This window comes from Balearica regulorum, chromosome 2 (assembly GCF_011004875.1).
Source record: "Balearica regulorum gibbericeps isolate bBalReg1 chromosome 2, bBalReg1.pri, whole genome shotgun sequence".
Lineage (NCBI taxonomy): Eukaryota > Metazoa > Chordata > Aves > Gruiformes > Gruidae > Balearica > Balearica regulorum.
The window spans coordinates 116,898,921-116,921,271 of NC_046185.1; the positions used below are offsets into that span (position 1 = coordinate 116,898,921).

The 22,351-nt window shown below is 39.7% G+C and overlaps 1 protein-coding gene across 3 annotated transcripts in view; it reads right to left on the bottom strand.

The window, feature by feature from the left end:
- The window catches only part of STAC (SH3 and cysteine rich domain), a 75,337-nt gene extending 55,615 nt beyond the window's left edge, over window positions 1–19,722 (bottom strand). Inside the window, exon 1 of one of the 3 annotated variants that reach the window (XM_010299233.2) lies at window positions 19,214–19,720. In XM_010299233.2, coding sequence (XP_010297535.1) covers window positions 19,214–19,330 — 117 coding nt within the window. In that variant the 5' untranslated portion in view covers window positions 19,331–19,720. Of the gene's footprint in view, window positions 1–19,213 lie in introns of all 3 variants that reach the window. The other 2 variants (XM_075745488.1, XM_075745487.1) reach the window with 2 other exon arrangements.
- Between the last annotated feature and the right edge of the window lie 2,629 nt (window positions 19,723–22,351).

The window sequence follows — 22,351 nt, forward strand, 5'->3', positions numbered from 1 at the left end:
CCCTTCCTGAAGCTCCCTCATTAGTGATCTCAGAGTGAATGGTGGTTACTAGGAGAACTTACATTATATTAGTTTGCTTGGGCCATCAGCTTTGGCATTCAGAGCAACCCTCATGGAGTCTGCCCACATCAGCTTAATTTCCAACATGCTTGGTCTTTTCCCTTCTCAGCCACTGCTAACCATCCTTGCCAGCAGCAGAGGCTCCTGTGCAGTGCAGGGCCAACAGGGAGATTATTTTTATACATTTCCACACTTAACTATCTACCAGGAGAAATGAAAAATGAACCAGGCTTATCAACTGTACCTTTCTGACAGACCACATAACCAAGCCCTCATTTTCAGACATCAGCTTTTGGCTGTATAGCTACTGTGCTAGCAATAAAAAAAAAAAAAAATATTGCTTGCTCTTCTCTAGCCCTTTCTTTACACTAGTGTTAACAATATCATTAGATGGATTACAAGTAATACAGGGTATTAACAGAGCTGGAATGAGCCATCAAGCCTGCAATTCTTATAAAGTGTAGCTATTTCGTTTAGCTATGCAGACTGAAAATGCTCTGTCAGCAGATTTCACTCTGCTGTGAGATAAACATCCACCTTCTATAAGGAATCATTTCTTCTTCCTTTCAGCTTCTCAGTGCAAGTTTGCAAATTATTTGACTCTCACATCTTTATAAAAGAAGGACTTAAATGCACAGTGCCCAGATGACATTGTGAAGATTCACTAGAGATGTCAGATACATGGGATATTACCAAAAGGGACTCAGACCAAAAGCCTTTCAAATAAGGGAAATAACAAAAGTCTTGATGAATGGCATCTAGTCTACTGAGTACAGCCCATTTTCTGGATCAAGGAGCATTCAATTTGTATTAGCAACCCTCAGAACATACCTCAGAGATTAACTAGATTTGTTGAAGGACTGGATGTTACCAGAGTGTAAACTAGCCTGGTGGCATTGCTGGGCTTCAGCTAGCTATCCTGATTAAGAGCAAACAAGGAACGAGCTCAAACAGAAGTGCTTACTTTTTGTAAGCATGAACACTAATAATTTTCTTCTTAAAATTGAGGGATTTGAGCACAGACAAGGGTGGGTTTTTTCTGGATTTGATTTGAAAATGCACTGCCTTGGCATTTTAATGAGCAAAAATAAGATTATGATATGCCCAAAGCCAGTATGCAATTTCATAAATAATGTGTGTGTTTGCCTGCTGATGAGAGAAGTACCATGTCTTATAGAATTAACAAGATAAAAGGATATTTCAAACACTTAAGCAGTTGGTATTGTTTATTGGCAAAGCATCTGTGATAAAATTTGAGCAAAGCTGATTCCTTTTCTACCTTCTTCTTTCTAAATAATAAATAGTACAAACACTCTACTAGTACAAACTGAATTAGCTAAACTGACTTGAATTGTAGCTGATTTATAAAGTCTGAGAATCTGGCCCTATCATGTATTTGTGTCTGCCCTATCCAGCTTTCTTGGAAGCTGTATCCTTTTAATCCACTACAGACAAAGAGGGTGTGTTCATTATTGCAGAATCTGCTACGTATTATGTTTGTGTATTTTCACAAACAGATTGCAAGCTGGCATTAGAACAAATATGTTTGTTATTGTTGTAAAAAAAAAAAATAAATAAAACTGTCTGCTTGAATACTGTATTGGACTAGTCAAAGGGTAGACATTTTCCATAATACCTAGCAATTACATTGTTAGTGATTTATTGGGTACCTCCCACTACTCTGGGGTTGGCTCTTGCTGCTCTGATTGTCATCCTCAGATTCTCCTCCCTGCCCCATACTGTTTTTGAAACCCACTCACTGATCCTCAAACCATTTAAGGTACAAACCTTCTCAGGCAAGGCTCTTCCTGTGATTTGGTTTCACACACGGAGTCCTAACTACAAGGAAATGCTCTGACTGGCATTCCAGAGCATAACAGGCAAAATCCCTGAGAGAGCCTCAGGGTTTGAAAGCATGAAATCTGAAGGGATGCTCAGTTGTCACTGCTCCCACAACTGCCACTGTGAATCACACATTCTCAGTCCTCTCCTGATGTACTACATCCTTGACAGCTGTGCATTTGCATCTCTAATTGGCAGATCTCTAAATTATCAAGAGATACAGTCTGCACATGTAGCCAAACAGTGAGTTTGCTTAGCAGACCTGTTCATTCTGTATGACTCTCTGGTTTAGTTTAAACCAAGCTGAAAACTTAATCTAGTTCTCAACAACTGCTCCTGCAGTTGGTTTGAAATTATCCTACAGTTTTGGGTACGTCGTCTTCTGATATTGCAAGGAACCAGGATTAGCAAATACGTGAGACAAACGTGAAATAAAGTGGTGAAAGTTTTAAGGCCTGAAAATGTGAAAAAGTCTCCCTTGTGCTCCAAATTCCTTTATAGATCTCAAATTCAGCAGAAGATGTGACAGAACAGAGTAATGTAGTTCAGGGAATGATAGAATTGAGGAAACGCAAACAATTTATTAACTATAACAATTGCCATCAAATCTCAGGGAAATCCTTTTTTGTCTCCATCAGTCTATTTAGTCTTAAGGCATAAAAAGAGTAAACACTGTGTTAGATATTCTACAATCATGACTTACCCTGAACTCGTATTACCTTCCCTGCCTAATATATTTTCATATTAACTTTAAAAGACTCACAGTCATTTAAACAGTTTAAAACAGCTTGTAAAAAGGAGGAAACATATGCAAAATAAATATAATGATACTTGTACGCACGTCAAATCTAGAAAACGTTACGGCTTTTTTATTAAAAACTAAGTAAAATCCACCTCCCACAACACATTTAATAAATTTATTTATTTAGCCAAAACTCTAAAATTTTATATCTAACAGCATGCTTGTTGTTATGTTTTTGAATAGCCCTATTTTGGTGTATTCCTCTGTTTTCTTTTAATCAAGCTGTATTAAAAGCAGTAATCTAGAAAGAAAAGAGCGCATATTACATTTTTCTTCCTGAGAGATCTAGTCTCTATTAGTATTTCTTCAAACTTCCTAACAGGTTTGATCCAAGATTAGTTTGGGGTAAATCCTTGTAATATCACTCAACTATGGTTTGTGTTCAGCCTGCTTCTAGGTGAGAGGAAAAACAATGAATCTTTCTCAAATTTGCAGCGTTTCAAGCTAACAACTCACAAGATCTTTCAGAGAAGCTTTACTGTAGCTTTCCAAAGTTTATCATCCAATTTATGAAAATCAGATTAACAGTCCTAAAGTAAGATCTGCTGGGTTCATTGTGTTGAACTCAATAATTGTCAATTTTTCCTCCTTTGTGAACATGGGCATAAATCAAAGCATGTTACAAATCAAACTAAGCAACACTTAAGCCATAACCAAAGCCTGTTGCTTGTTTTATATTGGGGTGGAAAAATGTTTTGCCCCTTTGATCTCCTCTCCTGCCTCACCTCACAAAAGAAGAGCTGCTCCTCTCAGGAGTATTTATATGCAGGATTATATTCTCCCTGCTGCTAAACAGCTGTTCCAACATGGGTGGCACTAGCTGCGGGAGATCTTTTATAATTCAGGTTATGAACGGTGGCTGGTGGAATGACCAACTGCAAACCTCTGTGTGGCTTCTGTCTCTCTTTCACGGTCTGGCAATTGAATAGTCTCCAGTCCTTCCTCCTGAAACCAACATGAAAGCTCATGAAGAAAGGAAGAGATGGTTACGAATAGTCCTTCATTTATTTATTTTTTTTTTAAATTCCCCTGTACTCTTATTTTCAGGACAGGTAAGTGTTTACAACATCTCATTTTGTACTTTGGGTTTCACCTCATGCATCTGGTTGCTAAGCAGCCGGTCATCTCCATACTTTGTCCCCATTAGGATGAGGCACAGTGTGGTTATCTCCTGCCTCTTGACATAGAAGGAATTTGGACTGTTATCTCCGAGGTCCCTTCTGCGAATCCCACATTTTGCTGCCCTGTTTGGATATATCTTTTCCATTTCAGCTTCTAAATGGAACAGCAATTTCCTTTGGTAACTGCCGATTTAGTCATTTACTGATCTTTGCTGCAGTAGAAGGGGCACAATGAAATCTAGAGATTAAAAGGCTGGATTTCAGAGTAATGTAAATCCAGGCAGCCCTGCTGAGGTAAAGGAAGCTACACTGGTATCTACCTGCTGAGAGTCCTCACGAATAATAATAATAATGGGGCCTGAGTTTTGCTTCTTTTCCTTCTCATGAATAATCTGCAGTGAATGTGATTGTGAATGTAAGATTAATCATCCTAGATTGTATCTCATGTCTGTCCATCTATGAAGTGTGCATCATTATTTTCCACTATTGATCCTATGAGAAATTAAAACTCAATACAACCCCCTTGGACCTTAAAAAAACCCCAAGCAGTGTTGTGCAAAAAAGTGCTGGTCTACCTATAGCAATAGCGTCTGCTAATTTATTTTACCCACTTATTTTTCCTTTTTTTTTTTTTTTTTTTAAACAGAGCTGTTTTATAATACTTTAAATGGTAGTATGTCTCTTGAAGCAAATATGGAAATACATCTGGCAGGGAGGCTGATACTAACCGAGGGCAAATTAACATCAGCACCAGATCCCACATACCATATAATCACATTTGTAGTGTCTTAAAACAAAAAGGAAGACTGAGATCTACTTGGAGTCATTATAGTTAATATTCTGTCAGTGTTTCCACTCCTACTTCTGGGGTTCAAAACTTATGCTGTTAAAATTGCTTTGCAGTGAAAACATGTAAGTGCTCAGCTCTACAACAAAGTTATTGTCACTGGGCCAAATCCTAAGGTCTTTGCTTACTGCTAACTCCCGCTGACTTCAGCGAGCATGTTTCCTGAGTAAAGGCTTGGGGTTTGGCTGGGTTGGGGTTTTTGGGCTTTTTGTTTTGTTTTGAAATGAAACTTTTTTTTTTACTGTTTTACACTGTGCATTAAAAACAAAGACTTTCTGCATGCAGCATGAATAAACACCTGGCCACATCTGGCATCCTGTTATCTGCCTGACTTTATTCAACCCCTCTCAACTCCCCCCTCTTTTTTTAAACCATCTCTGTCAATCCCTGCTCCTCCACAAGCAAATATAGATAGCACCAGGAGGACACCTATGCTTCTTGCTGCTTTTGTCTTTCCTAGACACTTGTTTCAAATTCATACTTTCTGTGAATTAATTCTGACCAAAGTTCTCACATAGCTACTGTGCTTTAACTCTGAGATGATGTTACCTCATTTTCTGATCAAAGAACGAACCAGAAACACAATGCCAGAATTTGGGTGCTACATGGCCTATTGGCTTAACAAAAGCCCTTAAACATAGGTATTTCAGCTTATTTGATCCTCCAGGTTTCTGCACTCCCTTGTTTGCTGCCTGTTCACAGAGAGATTCAGATCCAAATTTTAATACTTGTTTCCATCTTTCTATTTCAAACTCTACTCATACGGAGATGGGGTAGGAACTCGTGCCTTACAGAATATTAGCAGTGTTTGTTGGTTCACTTCCAGTTTTTCTTTTTCACAGTTCCCTTCCCCTTCTTGTGCATCTTTTTGCAATCTGGTAGCAAATTTGCTGCCTTCCATCTTCTTTTTATCCCTCCTGAAGACTGACATTGCCCCATCCTGTGAACACTGCTTCTTGCCAGCCACTCTGGAGGCCAGGGTGTGTAGCCACCATGGCACTGCCTGTTCCGACACCACAAGTCCAACAGGACCCATATGGCCCTGGTGCAGAGCCACATCGCTGCCCTGGCACCACTCTGGCCTGAAACCCTGGATCTGGGGGAAGACCTGACAGCACAGGTTGAGCAAAGCAAGTTAATTCCTCTGGGCTTCTCCATGCTTCATCTGGCTAGCCACCGAGTTTCCTTCATCTTGTATTTCCAGTTCTGAAGTCCTACAGCAGCTACCAGATACATAACAAATGTTGTGCCAATTAAATTTTTTTCCTACCTCAATAACATCTTTCTTGTTATTCATTCTGCATACAGTTATCTTATGGTCCACCATGGCAGAGATCTGTTTATTTCCAGATCCAGTCCAGATCTGGCACATTTTTTGTTAAAGCTCTTCTCAAAGTGCAACTTAGGCATGCATTTATCTCTTTCAACACGTGTACTCTAGTCATTTTCTAATTTTCAAAAAGTATTTCCAAATAATTTTGGGGAAAATTATGCCTGTAGTACCACTTTCCAAGGAACCTGTTACTAGTACAGAAAGTTTCCATCTCAGTTTATCTTTTGTCTTCTTGTTATTACGCATTAGTCACGCCCAGCAAAAACTGCATTCAGTGTCCTATATAAAGAATAGGCTGACTCTCAACATGAAGAATCTATTTAACTTGATGATGATATTGTCATGCATATGACATACAGTTACTTGGCACTTTATGGAGACGTTTGAAGGTCTAAACACTGCTTGAAGAAGTTGACAATGTAAATACATATATTTGGAGATGGCAATTGGCAAGACTTGTTACGTATGAGATTTATCATACATCTTTGACTCCTTTTGCCTCAGGCTAATCCATTTCTTTTATATTTTTTCCTAAACCTCCAAGCTGCTGAACATCTTTAGCCAGCTATTGTTTCAAGATCAACCCTGCAAAACAAAAACATTTTATTTTTATCCACCAACTGCACAACTTTCCTCCTCAAATTACCTCTATCAAAGTTTCAAGATTAAAATGACTGTCTGAACTGCGAAAATGTGTTTTTATACTGAGATGGCTAGCTTCATGTAAAAAGATAGTTACATACAGAATACCATAAACAGAAAAGTAGAGAATTTAAGACTGTAACTTTTTCTGAAGATCTACATTTTTTTCTGAATGTTGAGATTCTTCTGAAGACCCTCAGAATCCTCTAAAGTTAAACTGTTGCTAATGAAAGTCTGGGCACAAACAGTTAATCATAAAAAAAAAAAAAAATCTTGTAATACTGTCATGAGGTCGTGCTCACCTAATAAATGAAGCATATCCAAACTTCCTATTTTTGGTGTTGAGAGAGAAAAGAGGTGTTGGTATTGATATCAACAGATTTAATGAGTTACTTATTTTATTGGAAAGGATCTTGAACCAGTAAAACTGTAAAGCCTTGTCTGACAAAAATAATATCAGTGACTTCAACAGGAACAGCATATTGCACGGGGCTACGTGAGGGATTCAGGCAGGCAGGAGAGCAGGGGAATAGAACAAGGAAGAGGAAAGGAAAATCAAGTTAGGACAGAGAGAGTTTTAAAGAATATGAATCTTGTGTAAGAAGGGGAATTTCCATGAAGTGGCTCACTTTGTCTAGTTTATTCTGCTGTCAGAGTAGGTACAATTCTTGGTATCAGCAGTGTAGCACTGACTTATAAGTAATGTGACATATTACAGCAGAAATCAGAGCTACTGACTACTGCTGAACTGAAGAGCAGGCACAGTGCTAACTTCTGAGATTTATATCCATTTTCTCCTGTCAGGTTTTTTGTGGTTTTTTGGTTGTTTTTTTTTTTATATGCAGTAGTGGCTATCAGTACGACTGTACTGGAGGGATGATAACTCATGGAAAGGAGATTTTTTTTCTGGAATTCAGCAGCTGGTAGTAAAGACCAAATGATGTTACCTCTATTGCTACTTCAGGAATATTGTATTTATTGCAGTGTGTTCCCTATAGTGCCAGACAAAAATAGGTTAGCTTTCTCATCTTGTTTAAAAAAGGTCTGACTTTTTTTGACCAGACTGAGTGGCTACTTATAGCCAGCATCTAGTCATAGCAGACTTTTCCTCAGAGGCAAATCACACTGTTAAGATTTTTGTTTTAAAGCTTGGCTGTCATTTTTTGAAACTTTGTGAAATGTTCTTAATTTATCTACATTCTAGCAGGATTCAAGTAGGTCTATTACAGCTGCTGGAATTCATTTTAGCTTTGATAATCTCTAAGGAATCATTTGTCCAGAGCATTTATCTTGGATACTGGGCAGGAACTGCTAAAAAAGCCAACGCTGTCAAAGCACAGAATTGCAGCCCAGGGAAGTCTGTGGGAACCTAAGCTGCTGGGGAGGCAGGAGCAAAAAGCCCTCCACTGGCAGTGCAGTTGAAAAGGGATCTCCTGAGTTGCATTGGTCTTCAACTACCTACCCAAAAAGGAGGAGACTAAGATGACAGGTGAGACTAAGAAGAGGCCTTAATTTCTTCTGCATAAGGAATATTTTCTATTACCTCATTGCCTAGGTCTTAAATTTATGTATAGTTTCCTGCATATACATATAAAGAATACACGAGGTTACATCAAGAGATAAATTGGCATCCACAGACAAGGAACGGACCACGTAGTAACAGTCAATATAAGGAAACTAAAATGCAACGTAAGGCATTTCTCTGTAAATAAAGTAAACATGGCTTGGGTATAAGTGAAAGTGCAAACTGTAGGGTTTGCTTTTTTCCAAGTGTACTGATGGCACGAGTGCCAGCATCCACAGAGTTTATAAAAGCTCCCTCCCCTAACAGAAGAACCAGCATCCATTTTCTTAACAGGAATCTTTAAACTTGGCTAAGCTTGGAAACCTTTTTCTGGTTCTTGGAAGTTTTTCTGGTAAAGACAGACCTTGCATTTACTCACTGTATTGGAGAAGCTGGTCCTGGATTAAAGCATTTGGTTGAGAATAGGAACAGAAAGGAAAGAAAGAGAGAAACATTGAAAGGCAGAGTGTGTGTGAGCTAGCAAAAAAGTTAACTGTTCGCCTGCATCTTTAACAGCCAGGAGGATGAAGTCCATTTATCATTACAACTAACTACAGGAGATAGATCTAATTGCTGTGAACCTGCCAAAGACTCCTGTGTGCACATACTTCATGAAACTGGTACACGATTCATCTTGTGTCTACAGTTTAATAGCAGCACTTCACATTTTGAAGCCTGGATAGGCTCACATTTTTCTCTTTTTGTCATAGATGCATAACTTTCCATTATAGGGCTGGCTGGAAAACAGCAGTTCCACTTAGCAAAAATTTTCAAAGTTTGAATGATTTTGTTCCATGTTGACATAAAAACCAACTGCAGCCTTTCAAAATGTCTTTGAGAGCACTGTGGGCAGAAGAGGGGAAAGTCAGATGGACTAACCTGCCAGGGGAACAGAGAACTGACCACTGTTTGCAGGCAAGGTTCAAGACCTCGCTCTGACAGATTCACTGTGGATTTCACCCTACTTAAATTCAAGCTTTTAACTCAGCTGTAGCTGCCTACTATGGTCAATTTAAAAAGATTTCCCCTCAGAGAGGCTAATTTAGAGCACATAAAGCAGGCTTTTCCTCTAAATCACCTTTGATAAAATAATTTTGGTCTGTGTTCCATTTATAACATAGGGAGACTGAACTACTAACTTGACAGCCTAAAGTTGGACTCTAATTACAGGTGAGGCTGTATGATTTAACCTAGGATGCATTTTCCTCCTCCTTTGAGTGGAAATTTCATCTGTACCCAGGGAAAGCTTCCTGACAAAGGTTTACACAATCAAGAAAACTGAACATTTCCTCAAAAATAGAGGTTTTGACATTAAAAAACAAACAAACAAACAAAAGCACTTCACAAGCACAAATTTCACTGGAATGTTCATTACCAGAAATGTCTGTCCAATCATTACAAGTCACCTTATGGTTATTTGTAAATAATTCCTTAATTAGATAATTTGAATTAAAAGAGTATGTGGGAACATAACAGAAATGAGCTACATGCACTTACAAATAATATAAATAAGTACACTAAGAGGTACAACAAAAATTGTATATGCAAGATCCTTGAGTTGATTGATACTGGTTGATAACAGCTGATGCATTTTAAAAATGCATATGGACCTGAATGTCTTAACAAGTGGATCCTCAATTTAACTGCACAGAAGTCAGTGGTACTCTGCCAAGTTTACCATGTTCAATTTTGCCTAGTATATTTTGTCTCCTTGTGAGGACAGAGATGCTCAGTCCAAGGCCATTTCTCACCTTGTGTATGCACAAAGGCAAGTGAGGCTGAGTCAAGGTTTTCAGCCTCTCAGTTCAATCCCAAGATATTCTGGTTTTGAGAATCACTACCACAGCATTTAAACTGGCAGGGAAAATGCTGGCAAATTGATAATGAATAGTACACCTATATATGTGATGTTTGAGGAAGTGACTTGTATGCATCATGCCAGAAATCTGACTCTTGGCCAACAAAAGCTGATGTCTCCCTTCACTATGCATGAGAGATCTTTGTAAAAACCAAATTTAGTCAAATATTAGGGTAACAGAGATGCAAGTCTGTCTCTAAGATCATATTCAACAGTACTTGCTATAACAATCTGTCAGGTTGACTTTGCTCTCTCACCTGAACTGTGACTCCACAGAGTACATTTCTTTGTCTAATGAATAAGCTAAGAAAGCAATAATATTCTAAATGCTGATTTTAATAGTTTTGTGAATATTGGTTTATAGTATTTTGCTCTTTTCTGAATTAAACCTAATCATCAGTTACTATAGGTCAGCTGCATTTTGCTTTTCTATTCAGAACACTAGACTACTAAAATGATATTTATTAATGAAGCAGAGCATGTGTGGCATTTTAATAAAGCTTTTAAATGGCACTCAGAAATGGAGCATATTATGTCTACAGAAAAGAAAAGCATTCAAGTTGTCACTGTTACTTGCTTAAAGGACTCTGTCTGCAATTCCATATTGAACTTGCAGCCTCCTGCGGCTGGGAAACACCTCTCACAATTATTCATGCTATGGTTTCACCACTGCAGCCCCTAAACTGTAACGCTTCAATTTGACAAACTACTCTCATCAGTTAAAAACAGGTCAGCTAAGAAATGGTGACCTGTCAATGGGAAAACTTGAGTGTCTAGCACATTTATGTGAGACTGCAGACATGACACTCAATTTTTTTTTTAAATAAATAAGAAGATATGCAAGCCATTTGTCATATGTAAATGCTGATGCCAAAGACACAAGAAGTCTGCTTTTCAGACATCCATTGTATATATGTTTTCCAGGGTTCTTGAGTTGAAGCCCCTGACAAGGACCATATATTGTATCAGTTGGTCTACTGAATCTAGGGAGATTCCTCCAGCAGAGGCATACGTCAATGGAAAACAAGGTCAAGTTTTTTCAGTCATTCACACATAGATTTCTCATTTTCACAGCTGGTCCTCTTTGCTAATGAACATGCAACGTTTGCTTATGCTTCAGCTGGAATACAGGCATTCACTTGCCTGAAAAAGGCAGTGTTCATTTAACATTGAACGACCACTTGCCTGCGCAACTGGAAGTTGTGCAGGACTGAACACTGTTTTAAGAATATTCAAGTCATGCTCACATCTGAAAGATTAGTCCTCTGTCTGACAAACATGAGCACAAATTTATCAAATATGCAGTCTTCTATCAACCAACAGTATACAGCAACGGCTCATGTAGGCAATAGGAGAAATGCTCATCATATAAGGAATTACAGCTTTCTAACAGGTGACCATTATTTACTTCCATTTAAATTAAATAAAGTGAAAGGGAAAAATGAACCTCTAAGCCATGTTTTGGATTTCAAGAGGATAGCCTTTGATGTGCTACATTCTCTTGAAGAAATTCCAAGCCTTCAGCACTCTCAGATCCCTAGGAATATATTTTAGACCACATCACACTTTGGAGTGTGACACAGGAGGACTCAAGCTAGTGTCTGTCTGAAGGTATGAAGGTCTTTGCAGTGGTCTGTAAAGCAGCACAACTGTGTAAGCGGGTGACTGTATCTGCTAACAAGCGATGGCTCTCAGCAAGTACTGATCAACCCAGATGACCAATGGGTTGTTGTGGAACAGCCTTCGCCTTTGCTAGCCTTGAGATATCAGGTTAGAGACATGCTTCATTGAAAGATGACTGACTCATCAGAAATGGTCAGATACTTGGATGTTCTTGGATGCATAAGAGGCATAGAATTTCTTCAAAGTAAATCTGTTAACACTACTTGGAATATGAAACAAAAAGAAATAAAAAGATTCTGTGAACGTGTGCTCCTGGCAAACTGCATGAAAATACTTACCTCAAAAAGGAAACCTGAAATAAGCAAAGAGTCCACAAAGAATGGTGGGGAGAGGAACAAGAGAAAGAAAAAGAAAAAAAAAGTATGCAAATTAAACTGGAGCTTTCAAGCAGAGTTCCTTAGGTCTAAGCATGTTAATTCTTGAGAAAAGTTGAGTGAGTCCTTGCAAAAGGAAATGTCAATGGATTGAATACAGATAGGGGAAAGAAAAAAAAAAAAAAGAAACAGGCTGTGGTACAGTAAGGATGGAATAAAAGGCTGGCTCAGAACTTCAGCAAGCACTTTATCTTACTTTCTTCCCAGAACAATGATCCTGGGGCAAAATAATAGGAATAAGAAGAAAGAGGTTGCAGTAATGGATGGTATGACATTAAAAAAGCAGTTCAATGTATCTGCTGAGGTGAAAGGGAGAAAAGACACCAGTTAATCTTCATTACAAAATCTTACTTTGGAAATCTAGGAACAAGTTTTCTTAACAAGCTTTATCAAGCCAGAAATGATATCAAGTAAAATAGAAGTCTGTTTCAAGAAGCAGGAAAAGTGACCCCAGCAAGTACAGATTTGTATATCTATCTGACCTCAATAATGCTTGACACAAACGAAAAAGAAAAAAAAAAGGTAGATCCTCCTAGACCAGTTGTCTTGGATAAGATGAAAAATTTTCTAGACAAAGAAAATGTTTTAGGTTGAAGGTAGATTCTGTCTATTTGGATTTCATTAAAATTATTGATTATTCTACCAAAAGGGAATCTATCAGCCAAGATTGAAAAGAAGGGATGCAGTGAAGAAGTTTTACAGAAAGTTCGATGGGAGATGGTTACTGTTGAAAGGAGAAGTACTAGGTTGAAGGATGGTGATTTGTGGAGTTCTTCAAAGAACAACACCGGCCTAGTCCTAGGGTCAATCTTGCTCTCTGTATTTTTATTACTGAGTTTGATGCAAAGATTAGGCATGTCACAAGGCCATTTCCCTCTAACATGAGGTTGGAGGCATTGTCAAAAATGAGGATGCCTGGGGCTTGAAGGATGAAGTCATGGAAATGTGATGAAGTTCAGTTGTGGAAATGCAAACTTGTGTACCTAAGATCTGATCCAAACCACTCTAGATGAGGACAAACAAATGTATCCTGGATCCACTGGAAATTACAGAGAAATGGCATGGCGACCTCTGGTTGACCAAGGGGTGACTAGCAGATGCAAACATCAGAAGCATGGTTTCTGGGAAAGTTAGTGAAGCATTAGTGATACTGTATAAGATCTTGTGTAGAATACCGTGCACAAATTCACTCACTCTTTTTCAAGAAAGATTATTGAAAACTGGAACAGGTGCATGGATCTGCTATGAGAATGAGATGAAGAACTGAGAGTTTATCTTATGTCAGCTTGGCTTGTTTAGGTATAGAAATAAAAGTCTGGGAAGAGATATAAAAGTCTATTCTTGCATGAGGGAAACCTGCACCAAGAATGGAAAAGAGGTGTTTAAGCTAAAGCAACATTATCAAAATTACAGTGCCACAAAAGCTAGCCAGAAATAAACTTAGACTGGAATTAGAAGGAGGCAAGGGGCAGAGGGTATCCCTTAGCCATTTAGAGCATCCAGGTGTTGGGAGAGCCTTTTAAAAGTAGTGGTAAAAACTGAATTCAACAGGATTAGTTTATGAAAAAGAATACAGCAAAAGAGACTGAGACAGTAGGACTGGACTGCATTCCAGCTTTGAAAACAAAACTTGTTTTGTTTCAGTGAAAATTTGCACTTTTTAGTAAATCCAGTTTTTTTACCACACCACATTTCAGTCAAGTCATCTTTAGTTGTTGAAAGGTAATAGACATTTTCTTCATTTTGGCAACGTTAAAAGCGTGGATAGAAGAGAATGATCACATTTCTATTTTGCCTTAGATATCTCAATGTGCCTAGAAACTGATCCGACATGTATATCAAAGCGAAAACAATACCAGAGTGTTTTAATCAGAAAAAGAGTAAGAAAGAGAGAAAAGTCAAAATAAATGTAAATACAAGAACAAGTCTGCTCAAGAAATTATTGATAGTGTATTACTTTCCTGATCTTAATGAAATCTTCCTGCACATAATTTGTTCTAACACTTTATCAAAACACATAAAAATACTTAAGCTCATTTCTTTCCCTTAGTCTTACCTTCATGTATGTACTCACCATTTTACACAGAGGCATGGAGGTAAGATTAAGAAGATCTGTTTTTTATTTCTCTTTTCACAGGATTTTTTTAAGCTGCTTAATATTCCTTTGAAGACTACAGCAGTAGTTTACATACTGATTATTTATCACTGGTGTGGAGGGTGAAACACTAACTGTACACCACACTCCCTGCCCTTTTAAAATATTAATTGATGAGTAACCAACTATGGACCCTCATAAAGTATTAACTCTTTAAGTGGGGAATATCTCTGCTTAACAGCATAGCACAAATCCTGCATGATTTAAATCCCACGCAATCCTATTAAAATCCAAAGAGTTTCAAGCTGTTTACGTTAGTTCAGCACCTAATACTAACACCTGGTTTTGAAACCTCACGTAAGCAATATTGCTTTATTGGACGAGCTGGACGGGAGAAAGTAAGTTCAACCTTCTCGACAGATGTGGGGATATATATAAATGAAGTCTACATCTTGAACGTCAGTGCTTAATCTTTTTCTTGGCTTGCTACTTTTCAGCAACTTTCTTTTTACGTACTACACATCAGGAGGTTAACTAGTGTTTGAACAATTGTGCTACATCTCCTGAATTTGAAGATAATGGTCTGCATTTCCCTGAATACCAGCAACTGGATAGCTAGTGTATGGATGTGTCAGACTGGATAGACTCATTTATTTTGTGAAATACAATTTGTTAGGCCCAGGAATTTGCAGTTCAGAGGAAAATTTTGAAGCTATCATACCAAAGATGCGTGACTGCAGTACATCACAATTATAGCTGGACTTTATAAAAAGTAGATGGAAATAGGCGAAGCTGTGAAAAAAACATTTGGTCTTCACAGATATCCATTGATATCTACAAATAAGTAACTTTTACATGACAGATTGCCTGCAATGGCAGGGGCAGGGCTTGATACTCCTTCTGGGGTGTATGAGAGAGCGTGAAAGATCTTTAACATACTTGAAATGAAACACTAACAGCTTGAAGATCAGCAGTGCTGAGCTACCCTGCTGCATTAGCTCAAACACAGATGATCAAGTACCCCTCTAAAACTTAAAAATGGTAAGAGAATTTTCTGAGATATACTCTATTGTCTGTGAATACCCCCAGCCATTATTCACAATACAGTGATAATGACTTGACTCACACCTAAAGAAATTAGCAGATGGGCTCTTATCTCTTCATATAGAAATGTCAGTTAAATATAAGAAGGATAAAGCTAACAGAGTTATGTGCCAACTATGCAAAACATAAGGAAATATTGTCAGGTGTAGGAATCTTTTCTTTAGACACATATTCCTTCAAATTTTAGTTTTCTTTACTAAATTCCAAGGTACCTTTACATAAGAGACATCAGAAATATGATCTCTGATTGCTGCCACTAGATTTCTGCTTATATTGCTAAGTTAGTGCCTGTGTAAGTGTGTAGTGTGTCTTTAGTTGTTACCACCAGGAGGAAATTTTCCCTTAGGATTCATTAGCTAATGACTTCCTCTATCACTGAGCTGTAAATCTACAAAAGTCTTTCACAAACTGATAATTTGCCTTCTTGGAAGCCAGCTGTGAAGGACCCAAACAGGTGGGAGCCATAACTACAAACATATGAATGTAATAAAATTAGCAATTACATGTATTTGTATGGTACCCTCATAAAGTTATTCTCCTAGTAAACTTTAAGTATCCACTCAAGTCATACTTAGGTGTGAAGTAAATGTTTTCAAGAGCTATTAAATTAATTTAATAAATTAATTATTAGTTTAGCAACATTCTTAACCATTCAAGCTCTAGGGTTTTTAGCATAGTAGCAGTATATATAGCGCTACTGGATGGCTCAGTTACAGTGTGTTTGCTTAGCCTTCGGACACCTATTTGAAGTTATATTAATGAGACAGTACACTGGAGGTATTATGTGTAAAGTACTTGAGGACACATAATCCAGAAGACAGTCATGTTATATAGGAATATATATATACACACTATGCCGTAAGGAAAACACATACTTGGAACATGTAAATGGGAGTTTGCACTCAGAGCCCAGGAAATGTGGTGAATTAAAAGTGAATTTGAATTTCCTCATTCTGAGCAGTTGTACTGAAGTCCGAGTATTAAGGTGCTCATGATGAGGAGGGTATGCATGAGGGTCTAGTCTTTCAGCTTTCAGTATCTGGGTGTGTTTACCTGTAAATATGCTCCTAATCCATAGGAAAAGGTGGTGGGAGGCTTCAGCATTTGCTAAAGAGTGAGCTGCCTTCCTGTAACAGGGGCGTGTGACTGACATCGGAGTCATTCTTCCAAATTTCAGCTACTTGGTAGCAGCTTGAAGTTCTGCCTCTCACACTCACACTACTTAGGAATTGCAATATCTCCTCCGTGTCACCTTCTGAGTACAGTCTGGAGCGTGCTAGATAAAACTCTTTTTCTGGACTTTGGTACTACAAGGGACTTTATGCCACAGTTGTCTACGATTACACAGGACTGGAAGCTTGCTACATTAGTTCTACGTTAGTTTTTCAAAATTGTTTTTCCACTGAAATGTTTTCAAATGCATTTTGAAGGCTGCTATTATCCATGTTGTTTCTGTTCCTATATTTGGAGTCATAATAGCGTTTTGCCACAGAAACAAGTCATTGTGGAGTAATTAGATACTGCACAAACTGTTCTGCAGTAACTGCAGCAGACATGAACGTGTTAACCTATGCAACAGAGAGTACCTGAAGAAAGCTTAGCCCTCTGTGAAAGACAGGATAGCTCCCTCAGCAGGGGACACCGTGGGATAAAACCTTGCACACAGGCCCTTGGCACACACTGACATATGCCTGTGTCAAAAGTCTTTAGCTTTTGAAGTACATCAATTCTCTTAGAAAGAGAGAAAAACCCAACCAAACAAGCACAAACAACATCTTCATGAAATCACTGAGAATTTTTCCATCCTGCCATTTGCTAGGACCAAAAAAAGAAAGTTTATCTCATTAGTCCAGTGATCAGAAGGGTCTTTTGACTCCATCTACTGAAATGACAATACAGCATGCTTTCTGATTGTATTTGCAGTTCTAAAATGTAAATCGGCAGATCATATGTTTACTAAAAATATCTGTATGCAAGTAATGGCATCAACTGCACAGTCATAGCTTTTGCCTATTCCAATGTATCACTTCAAATGCTCACAAGACTGGAAAAATTGATGATAATAACATTTGATTATAAAGCAATTTGTAGCCTATTTGTTCTCCGGCCAGATGTGCCTAATTCCAGTTGTCATTCTTGCAAGTGCATGGATGCACAAACAGCAAGAAGGAACCCCACATGCAGCACTTCACTTTCTCTCAGTTTCGGGTTCACGCTGGTCAGTTTGTCTTGGGCACAGCGCTGTGTGACCCCACGGGAAAGTCCCTCAAGCACCATCGTAATGAAGTGCCTAACCATGTGAGCAGCACCTCAAGCTCCATAACCACTTGCTCGGCACTGAGTGAGGACCATAGCCGGCAGCACACAGTCCACCAGGCGCTGCACACAGCCCAGCATGCATGAGGAGCTGGTGCTGGCAGTGCAGTGAAGTCTCCAGTTGCTTTTGGGACTTCACTGAGGGGCTAAGCTTCCCACTGGCCAAATAACAATTCAGCAATTCCAGAGAAGTGGTCTTCAGGAGGGGATTTAGGTACTGATCAACCGGATCCTTTTAGAGCTTGGGGTTAAACCAATAACCCGTTTACTTTTCATTTCCCATTAACCAGGAAGACTGCAGCAGTGTCCCAGTAGTGCTGAATGTGTATAGTGAATAGTGTATGCTATTGCTGCTGGGAGAGCTCTTCTCCTTTAAAGAGGCTGTTTTACATCGGGAATACCTTAGCTCTCCTCCTTGGAGTATAGCATCTAATAAAATAAAAAATCCTCAAAGCCCACGTCAGAACTCTACCCACACAGACAGATAATTTCGACTCACTCCCCAGAAACCTAGCTATAACTGCGGAATAACGTAACAATCTTCCTACATTAGACCCAGGCAGCCACTGCCATTAAACTCAGGGCAGCACAAACCTTCCCTGTCAAGTAGCTGTTTTGCTCATACAGTACCTCCTAAGGCTCTACCCAGCTGTAAGCTCCTAGCGACAAGGACCTCCCTATTTTTACATGTTTACACAGCACATAGCATCACTGTGAAGTTCACAGGAAGATCATGATATCAATCATAAGTAACAGAGGATCAGTAAAAACACATTATTCAGGTAAGCTGCAAAGAACATTCATTATGTAAGGTTACTACTTTTCTCCCTTTACCTCTCTATCTTCCAAGTAACATACTGGCAGGCAGAAAAACTTTTCATATGCAAGTCAATTAAAAATTCAGAGGGCATGCCATTTGAGCTGGAAGTTGGTTTTCAGTAAGGTAAATCGAACCACATTTTTAAATAAATAAATAAATAAAAGGCTGTGGGGAAAAAATCCTTTTCTGGATGGTGTACATAAGGATTATTGTGCCAAAACCTTCACTTACATCCTGTTTCAACTGCTGGCTTGTTAAACAGTGGAAGTTCACTGATGGGTCTGCCAGAGAAGGTGAGGCAGGTGAAACACCCCAAGCCCTCAGGCAAATTTCTCTTCTCTGAACCTGGGAGAAAAATCGATCTTTCCAACCGTGAACAAAACCCTTTAAATGATCTGACGCTTGGTGTGAAAATAGCTAACACCACCTATCAACATCGATCCCCTCCCTGAACCCCACTACTCCCCCAGGCCCTTACTGTAATAAGGAGGGGAAAACACAAGCAAAAATCCCCAGACCCAAACATGTCAAAAGGCAGGTATTTTCCCAATTCACACTCCTCAGCTGCCCAGGTGACAGGGAGAATTCAGAAGTAGGAGTGACAGAGCAGGCATGGCAATCAGAGGTGGCTCATAGCACTCTACCGCTGATCCTGGCACAGGGCTCCAAATAAAAATCAAAGCAACACATCTCTCTTCAAAACAAAGAAACAGTAAAAAAAAAAAAAAAAAAAAATCTCATTCTCTGAGTACCTTTGATTCCTGGCTGGTAGTTGATGCTGGAGAGGGGGGCTGCTCTGTGCTCTCCACTTCATTCTCTTTCTCCACACTATCCACGCTGACTTCAGTCGTGCTGCTCGGAGGAATCATTTTACCTCTAAAACACCGCTACTATCAGGAAAAAAGCTACAGACCTTTCTTGCTTTTTTTCATTTACTGTTCTTTTTCTTCTCTGCTCTCCTAGAGCAAATGAACTCCGACCACTCAGTTTCACTACATTTGCAAGACTAGAATTCTCTGGATTTTCTTTTTTTCCTTCTCCTCCTCCGCCTCCTCTTTCTCCTCTCCCTCCTTCCTCCCTCCCCTCCGCTATGCAATTCTGCTGCGAGGGGAGTAAGTTATCGATGGCTCTGTAGGTCAGTTGTGTGCCTGCTTCTATGTTTTCCCTGATCCTCCTCCCCTCTGTGTGAAGCCCGGAGATGTGGAGCAGAGTCGTGACCATCAGCCCCGTGATCAGAGGGGAGTGAGCCGAAGCAGAAAGCCCGAGCCACGCACACACACACGGGGCACTGGAGGGAGGAGTTGTATTTCTAATGCTGTGAATAGCTTTGGAGGAGCATGTGCTGTCATAGTAGTGAAAGAAAGTAACGCGCGCATGCACGCACACACACACATGCACACAGAGAGGCAGGCAGCGCGTATGCAGTTTGGAAGTTTTTTACCTTTTAACAGGCTGCAGAAGGCAGAGTTTGAAGGGCAGCTTTATATTCTTCAAGTCTTTTCCTGGAGGAGGACTCTAGAAACAGAGGAGAAAAATGACTCTTCCCTTACCTTGTCCCAGAAAAGATTATTTTAAATCCTAGCTACCCAATGTCTCTAAAGCTCCCACCTTGCCTTATATCCCAAACTTGCTAGCAAGTGACAGGACAGAGTTGGGGAGAGTCACCTGTGGATCCACGTGTTCTCTGCTCCCCTCCCGGGCAGGGAAGCCCAGCTCTGAGTCATGCACACGCAATCAGGGTCAGCTGGAAGCTCCCGCTACCGCTCACATCCTATACCTGTAGGTTGTCATAGTGATACCACTCCATCCGGCAGCAACAGAGCTGTTGGGAAGGGCCCTGTGCCTTCCCCCAGCGCAGTGCTGTCATTCCCGAGGATGCGGCACCCGAAGTCACGCTTCGGGCTGCAGTAATACCAGCAGAAGGTCAGCATGACTTTGCTGGCTGGCTCAGATTGCTTTATATTGCTCGACTATTTGCCTCTGATTTAAATCTGCTGCAAAGGTTCCTGTCAGCTCTCTTCCCTGTTGAATTAAGGTCTGTATTGTGAAAGGTTGAATGGATGCACTCCCCGTCAGATAGATGCTTTGCAGAGAGGAAGCCGCTCCATATGGCTGGTGGAGATGCCTCTTTCACTTAAAGAAAACAGAAAAAAGCAACCCAAACATGTTTCCAATAAGCAACACTTACATCCTGGAAAGTGAGAAGAAGAAAATTGGCGCTTAGTTGATCTATACTGGAGGTAGAGGTGTTTGGAGGTGATTTTCGAAGGTCTGAGCCAGAGAGGAGCTTCACTACCTCATAGCTCTGAGATGAGGTACCAGATTCCCTTCCAGCCCCATCCCTTAGAAACACAACTGCTACCTGGAGCTACCTTGCAGGCCCCCTCCACCTCAAATAGTCCATGCATGAAAGTGAAGGCAACTTTCCAAGATAGTAAGGGATATACAGATGAAAGCCAGAGCAGAAATTGCCCTGCAGCCTCTGTATTCTTAATAACTATGCAGAAACCAGGAAAAAAATAATCAGCTTTTCTTTGAATCCACAGTGAATTTTCAGAACTGGCAGTTAAATGGAGAAAAAAGCTTTATTTCTTTGAAATAGAACATATAAGATACAGAAATCTTTAGCAGACAATAAACATGAAATGCTGCAATGCTATTTGTACAGCTACTTCAGAGCAAAAATGCATCTTTGGAGTCTGTCAGTAGAACCTATTATTTGGCCTGTAGTTGCTAACACCATTACAGAGATCAAAAAGAGAACACTGGTTGCTGTTGAGGCAGCATCAGTGACAACTGAGATTGAAGCAAGGAAATACAGAGCTCAGAGGGGCAGATTTGGCAGGTAAGTAAAAGAATATATTTCCAAGGGTTTGATTTCTAAAATACAGCAGTGTCTTAGACTGTTCTCTTCAGAGCCGGAGGAATTCTCCAGGTGCAAAGCTCATTTCTTCCACTCAGCAAGCGAGATTGTGGCTTTGCTGTAAAATCAGCCTCTTAGCAATGAATGGGAACTGTGCAGAGTCACAGTTTGGGAGAATTAGGGCAGCTGTGGGCAATGGAGATCTTGGCAGGGCAACAGTGGTTGGTAGTGGTATCCTTCCCTGATGGTCCAGCCTAGCACAGCCATGCCAGGGCCAGCACATGGAGTCTGCCCCCTGCAAAGACTGTTCCATGTGCCCAGCAATGTGACAGGTGAGAATCGTGAAACTAATTTTTGTCCAATTCCCCAGCAGTGTTGTGAACCAGTCTTTCCTGTTAAGAGGCTCAAAAACATCTTCTGGTGAATTTGTAGGCCACCTTTGAAATGGACCAGGAGTGGCTGGTTAATAGTTAATGCTCTAAGTGTTGTAAAATCCTGCACACATTTTGTATGAAAAGCTTGTAACGTCATGACTGTGTAAGTGACTATCATACCACATTCTACTCTTTTTTTTTTTTTTTTTGTTTTACCAAATTAGTACTGACACCTGCTGCACTCCCTCTCTTCTCCCAATTACTCACTTGTCAACCACGACTGATCTGTCAGATTCTTGACAATTAGCCTGGGAAAGATGAGTCAAACCTAAAATCTTACCAAAAAGGCAAAAAGGAAAAGAAGCTGGATTTCTTGTATTTTTATTTCCTTCCACAGAAGCTGGCTATTGAAAATCAAATATTCTGTATAACAAAACAGACTGATCAAATTAGATGAACCTACACCTCCCTCTCTCTCCCACGCTTCACTCCTGAGAAGTTGGACTTGTGATTACTCCCGATCAGTCTCTAAGTGAAGGTACTCGGTGGAAATGTGAGCACTGCAGCACAGTGCTAAACAAGAGGAAATTGAACAGATTCTTTAGTGAAGAGATGAGTGTCGATTTCTGGAGTGGGGAAAGGCAATTTGGATG